Here is a 7,246-nt window from a genome sequence, read left to right as displayed (position 1 = left end):
GATATAGTTTAAATAATGGCCAATCTTCTCGTTATTTAAAAAAAAAAATTGTCATCCAACTAAACACATTACACACCAACACAAACGTAAACTCACACACCCCTAGGCATATTTATACCTGGCCACACTTGAAAATAATTGCGTAATCTATTATAAAAAAAATCTAGATTTAATTTATTTTACTATTAAAAGAACAAAAGAAAAGATAGAACGAAATACTGTGAGCCCAAGTTTTTGTAGCGCAGTGTTCTCAAAGCTATATAATCGCCTTTTTACTGTGAAGAAAATGAGTATTTTGTGAGATTTTACAGTATTTCGAGGAGCGTTTTAATTGTAGTAAACTCAAACATGCAAAAAAATAACTGCATTTGTGTGATTGCTAATTGCTTGCACTCGTGTTTAGATTCTTACGTTAAGTATGTGAGTCAAGTCGAATACCAATCAAATTCGATGTCTCGTGTATATATCTCTATAGCCAAATTTGATGTCACATACTTCGTATTTACGTTTATATGTATTGATTATTTCGATTTCTTCTTTTCTTTTTTTTCTTATTGCAAATCTGCGTGACTCGATTATATGATACGATGTTTTCGATCCAAGAGGCATTGAGAATGAAAAAAAACATAGAACCAAGAGTAAAGCACGATGGTAGTATATTTCAATGGCGCATACATATATAAATACGCCATTTTTAAGGTGCGCAAAAACCGGCGACTGTGACAATCTTAAGAACATTAAAGTTCTTAGGTGTATTGCAATTTTGCATAGAGAAGTGAAACTGATTGCTTTTACTTTAATCGATAATCATACTTGCTCTCATGAAGTGCAATTTCCAATTTTCTTCTATAACTTCTCTGCTATAAATACATACTATTATTATACGTGTATATGTTACAAAAGAAAAAAGATAACGCTTATCGCTATTGATTTTTAATATTTTATTATTATTATACATTATGATTATGTTATCATTTTATGACTATTATTAAGAGAACTGCCGAAATCTATTTTATTGTCTATGATTGTATATTTCGTTTTTGTGTTTACATTTTATTTCGTTGTTGATCAATAATAAGTTCGCTTATTTTTAATACTGTATTTACGAAAATTTGTTTATACGCAAACATCTGTCTGTTGAATTTTTTGATAAACTGTTGGCTAATGAAAAGAGGCATTGTTAAAATATTTCTTATTTGAATAAAATAATTTTTTTAGATAAAAAACTGTACGTCGATTTTGCTTGGCCGTGCTGTTAAATTTTTCATTTAACCGAGAATGATACACAAATCGAATTTTAACTGTCAATAATTCATTTCACAACGTAATAATATATATTCACTTCTTGAAACATCAAACCAAATACTAAGGGTTTTAACTTTAGATTAACACTCAATAGATTTTAAATATCGTTTATAATCGAGTCTTGCCAGAACATAACATTCGTACTGCAAACGCGACAATATATTTATTGTATTGGCACAATTTGGCTAAAAATAATCACGTTCGAGAATCAAAAAGCGCGTACAAGCGTTATCGCAAACAGAATGTGGTTTACTTCTTGATTGTAATGTAATTTATCTTTTTATTTTCAACTGATCATAACTTAGATGACCAAAAATATATTAAATATAAATATTATGATTTATAAGCAGTTGTGATTTTTGTTGCAATATAATACATGTATATATTTATATATCTATATACGTTCATCCACGCTTATTTTATCAATAAGTAAAATCAAAAGTAATCAAAGTCATTGATTTGGTGCAAATTTTCGAAGTTGTATAAAATTCCAACGTCAATTAGAAAAAAAAATTTAAACAACCATAAAGCACTTCTCGAAAGCCGCTATAACATTCGCTTCGATTGTACTCATACGTATATCATATACAAATTGTTCTCTCTCAATTTGACTCGATTTGACTGGGTTGAGATAAAAAAATATTGAAAATCTCCGCAAGACTGTTTGATAAAAAATTTCTAGTGAGGAGTAAGTAAAGGAGTACGAAGAAAAAAAAATATTGACTCGACTTTTTCCTGCATAAATACCATGAATAAATGTGTGCATAATTATTAATCTCGTCTGTCACAAATGTCTCGCGCAATCATTTTTACCAAATGCATCAATCGTACGTTTTTTATCATAACTAACCACTGATGAGTTTGTTGCTTATATCATTATTATTTATATTTTTATCATAATTTTTATGAATGTTCTTACAATAATGTTTATAATTATGAATTATATGGTACTGCTAACACAATTGTTTATATTAATTATGATATAAATGTATAAATAAAAGAGACGGAAGAAAACTAATGAAGTATAAAATATAAGTGATAATGTTATAATAACTGCGTGCTCCGTTTAGATAGAGAAAGTATAAAAAATCTCATCCTTCCTCATCCTATCTTTGAAATCAATCTCACTTTTTTCTGTATTGTCCATACACCAATATATACTATTACAATGCGGAAACTAAGTGTAACAATGAATGGATATGTGATTAGAAAGAAAAATTAGTCATCGGTAAACATTATTTATACTAAAAGAACATAATGAAATAATTACTAGCCCGTGGTATATGTGCGAGTGCGAGTTCATACGCATGAGGGTGAGCTGTGAGAGTGTGCACACATAAATGTTGTCTTCGAATCCATACAATGCGGCGTGGGAGCAAACTTTGTTATACTTTTTTCTTTTCTTAAATAATATGATCGCTGTGCGTGCCATTTTTACGTGAGTCTGCGTAAGCGCGCGTAATTAAAAAAACTGCGATTAGCGGATTGCGCCAAAAATACAGACTTTACACATAAACAAACAAGATGCGCGTGTGCAAGATTTATCACGATTACGACGATTGACAAAAGAAAAGAAATATATATAATATATAAAAATTCGGCAATTTGCAATTTATCTGATTGTTGTAAAGATGAATGATAAAGGAGCAAATACTAAGGAATGAATTAAAAATTTGCGCGAGGATTTCATCGAGTGCGTGATAAAATTAGAGGACAAGAAACAAAGATATTGAATAATAATTATGTGAATATTATTACATACAAATACGTAAGCATGTACGTGCGTTTAGCTTTTCAAATTTTTTAAAAAACTCGTTGATTATTTGATTGGCACATTAGGAGATATATTTTTGGCCTCGAACAAAACGCGTTTGAGTTGCATATGTGTATAACGTTATTCAAGAGACGATGGCTTACGCGAGGACGCAACGGTAACACCATGTCTCCTCCGTATTTCATCGTCGCTCATACTTTATCTCTGTCTCTTGAACTCCATCCTCTCGAAGAATTAGCCAATAATCAACGTTCTCTTATGCGTCATACGCAATTCATTTTTCCACTTATTTTCCTCGTGAGATGATTTTCTCTCAATTCATGGAATGTCCACTGTGAATCAACAAAACGTAATAAAAAAAAAAATATTGTTGGCGCCGCGTAAAAAAATTATGGAACTGATGATAAAAAACACAGCGCATCAACGATTGAAATAAATACATATAATGGTGAATATAAAACTATGTTATAAAGATATATATATATATTATAAGCCCTTTCTGCGCAGCGATTGAAAATGAGCAGAAACAAATAAAAACACTCAAGAAAATCATTATAATGATAATATTATATGTTAAGATCCACTATGAAGAAGGAAAACAACAAAAGAATAATAATATATAAAAAACGAGATACAACAAAAAGGCAATATGATTAGATTTATTTTGCCCATCCATGCTTTAACTAATGATAACTTATTATTAGAATTATTCATTATATTTTTTGCAAATTACACTTGATGGTATTAAAAATATTAAAATTTTCAAGAATTTTTAATAAATTTTATGCAACTAAATGAAATCTCTTTAAATATGTTACTTGAGCTTCAGCTTCTAAACGCTGAAGATGCACAACTGATGGCGTCATTTCTTGTACGTGATAATCGTAGTTTGAACCTAATTATAAGTCATTAAGATTCACTAATTATTAAGTTGTTCATTGTAAAAAAATAATTTGCCAAAAAATTAGTCATACCTCTGTTCAATTGTTTTTCACCATACACAACTTTTCCATCAAATTCGTTCATGGGTATTTTCAAGTCTTTATCGACAATTTGTATTGTTATATTTAAGTGATCTTCAATTTCGGCTAAAAGCTAAAAGAAAATTAAAAAATTATTTTTATTATAATTTACTTGATTATAATCTATTTTAAAGTTATCGGAAATCATTTATTTAAAAATAAATACCCTCGGTTCGTTGTACCAAATGCAGCAACCACCTTGCTCAGTAAGGTTGGTATTTGAACAATTACGACCCCTACTTGAACACCATTCACCGTGATACCAAACTTTCTCAGGTACGCTGGATACTAATGATATGGCTAAACCCATTCTCTCTGCTCGACCAACTCGACCGATGCGGTGGACATAGTTCGTTTTTTCGTCGGGCAGGGTCATGTTGATAACTAGAAAGAATATTTTTCTATAATTGTTCTTGTGATAGATTGCTAAAATACTCACTAAAAGGTAAGCCCGAAATATCGAGTCCTCTAGCTGCTACATCGGTGCAAATTAAAAATCGAACTTCTTCACGTTTAAATTTATTGAGATTATTTCTTCGTTCATCGGGCTTACGATCGCCATGGAAACAAACACTAGACAATTCTCTATCCTGAATGCCATCTAAAAATCGTTTCAAATTGTCACAGTCCATTTTAGTACGGCAGAAAATAATTGCTCTATCCATTTTATGTTCTCTAATAGCTCTGAGACAGTATTCTCCTTTGAGTATCTTAACAGCTTCAGACTTGGCCTCTGAAATAGAATTCATTTTGTGAATAAAATGAAGGAAGAAGTACTGTTTAAGATTATAAAAGATAAATGCCTGCTGTTTGAATGGCTCTATGACTATCTTGTAAATGAACACCATCGGTCTGAATGTGTCTTCTCATACGCTGCCAAGAATCATCTTTTTGAGGATCTATCATTACAACTACATGATGTACCGTCTCTGGAACTGCATCTTCTCCTTTCAAGTCGACCCATGTAGGGAAGTGCATGAGTTTTTCCTAAAATTATGATACTTTAACTTTTGTCACCTTTTCAATTCCAAGAGAAATATAATAAATACTCACAGCCATTTTTTTGACTTCAAAAGCATGCAATGTGGCAGAACAAACAATCATTTGTAGTCTATTTCCTTCACTTGACATTTTTGGCATTGCCTTATGTAACCTTTCAATCATAGGTCCATAATTTTGCTTTAATAGACCATCTGCCTCATCCAGGACGTAAAATCTAATGACAATTTTAAATGTTATTTTGGAGTAAAATGAATAGAATTTTAAATAATAGGTACCTGCACTGATCCAGAGATACGTATCCATCTTGTACTAATGCTTCTAAACGACCTGGAGTTCCAACTACTATATCAACACCACGTCCCAACTGATTTATTTGATCTTTAATACTTATTCCTCCAACAACTAATAATACTGATACAGGAGGATCTTGAATATACTTATTACACTGGAAAAATTGATGCATTCAACTTTTAGTTCAAATTTATTTTTTTTATATTGAAAAATGGTTAAATTAATATTTTTTACTTTTTCAATTTGGCTGCAAGTTTGTTCTGCAAGCTCACGAGATGGCTCGATAATGATAGCTTTTGGGCCCTTGTTATTTACTGATTTGTCAGAAGTACGAATTTGTGTGTTAGCAGAATTTGGATTTGAAATAATCTGATTGGCTGGGGCGGCAGATACAGCTACATAGCCATTTTTAGGAGGATGTTTAAAAGGTTGTGCTCCAAAATTAAATGCTATTTCTGCATTTTTCACCACAACAGCTGGAAAAAAAGCTTCAGACTTTTGCTGATGATTCAATTTAAAAGCTGTTCCTAAATCAATTCCGTTCTTCCAAAATCGAATTTCTCCTTGGTTCAAATCCAACAAGCAACCAATAACATCACTTTTACCAAAAGGTTCACCATAATTGTCAAATTGCTTAGAGTTAGATTTTTTTCCTGTTCCACCAAAGCCCCATCCAAATTTATCAGTTCCTAGATCTACAGCGGCCTTAATTATAAATACAAATTTTAGTAAAATCTGGAAGAATAACTTGAACAAAATACTAACCTGAGAATTTGACCATCCCACTCTACATAAACCTTCATCATTAATGATGGTTTCATAATAATATAATCCAGGACCTTTGACACCTTTGGTGGCTCGACAACCATGCCATTCCCTTTGTTCTCTACTTTGACATCTAAGACCATCAGAAGTTATAGATAGTGCATTGCTTCTATCATGAACACTTAAACTCCAAATTGGTGCTGAATATAAAAAATGAACATTGAACGTAAAACAATAATTACAATTGAGAGACTCATCTCAGATGATAATAATTAATTACATACATTGAGAAGAAGAAGTTGATTTTCTTGTTTTTCCAGATAATAAGTCTTTTGCAGTTTCCCAGACAATTTGCAAAACAGGTATTGAAAAAGCTCCTGTTTTACCACTGCCAGTTTCAGCAGCCATCAAAACATCACCACCTCCAAGAATTAATGGTATAGCTTCAGCTTGGACATCGGTTGGAAGACTATTCAATTTAAAACAACAATTGTATAAAAAATCAAAAAACAAATATGCATTCATTACTCACGTCCAATCCATTTCTTCAAGGGCTTTAGAAATTTCCGGCAGCACACCCATTTCTAAAAAAAATTCATCGTTATTTACATTTTAACCAACCAACAAAAATAATGGATATCAAATAAAAATTTTCACAAGACAACTGAGAAAGGTATTGAATTAAAAATGTACCTTCGAACGCAGCCATTTCGGCCGGTATTACAAATGTTAAACAAACGTAATAAACTTTGAAAAGTTTAATATTTCGCTTAAAAACACAGTGATCATGCGATTTGGCAGGTTAGTCGATAAAGAGCCGGCGCATGTATGATGTGCATTGCTTCCAGCAGCAACCAATCAGAATTCGCAAATTGCAGGATCTGAAATGTTACCCAAATATAGCGCTTATTAAGCTTGAATGAGCTTTAAATTTTCTTTCATGAAAAATAATTAGTTTGAAAAGTGGTACGAATTTGCGTGAAGATGAACGAAGTAGGTCTTGGTTTCGATAGATATGCCAATTGAAAAAATGATATTACTCGGAGTTTCGGTGAATAATAGATTATTATATGCATGATTTTCCCGC

At 31.5% G+C, this 7,246-nt stretch overlaps 1 protein-coding gene across 1 annotated transcript; it reads right to left on the bottom strand.

Annotated features, from left to right (window-relative positions):
* Positions 1–3,403: 3,403 nt before the first annotated feature.
* LOC106648592 (ATP-dependent RNA helicase Ddx1) lies at positions 3,404–6,957 on the bottom strand. The gene is made up of 12 exons (XM_014365593.2): positions 6,853–6,957; positions 6,692–6,743; positions 6,444–6,628; positions 6,160–6,359; positions 5,629–6,099; positions 5,379–5,548; positions 5,155–5,317; positions 4,905–5,088; positions 4,541–4,834; positions 4,268–4,485; positions 4,054–4,174; positions 3,404–3,974 (listed from the first exon to the last, which is right to left on the bottom strand). The coding sequence occupies exons 1-12, from the start codon at positions 6,866–6,868 to the stop codon at positions 3,862–3,864; spliced, it is 2,187 nt and encodes a 728-aa protein (XP_014221079.1). The 5' UTR covers positions 6,869–6,957; the 3' UTR covers positions 3,404–3,861.
* Positions 6,958–7,246: the final 289 nt, after the last annotated feature.

This window comes from Trichogramma pretiosum, unplaced genomic scaffold, assembly GCF_000599845.2.
Source record: "Trichogramma pretiosum strain Unisexual culture from Peru unplaced genomic scaffold, Tpre_2.0 scaffold69, whole genome shotgun sequence".
Taxonomy (NCBI): domain Eukaryota; kingdom Metazoa; phylum Arthropoda; class Insecta; order Hymenoptera; family Trichogrammatidae; genus Trichogramma; species Trichogramma pretiosum.
The sequence above is the reverse complement of the archived record's forward strand: the minus strand, read 5'-3'. Positions and strand labels throughout refer to the sequence as shown.

Bases quoted from the DNA above. Each gene is read 5' to 3' on its own strand.
- LOC106648592 (XM_014365593.2), bottom strand. The intron at 4,486-4,540 runs GTGAGTATTTTA...TATTCTTTCTAG, and splicing joins TATTTCGGGCTTACCTTTTA to TTATCAACATGACCCTGCCC. The intron at 3,975-4,053 runs GTATGACTAATT...ACTTATAATTAG, and splicing joins TGAAAAACAATTGAACAGAG to GTTCAAACTACGATTATCAC.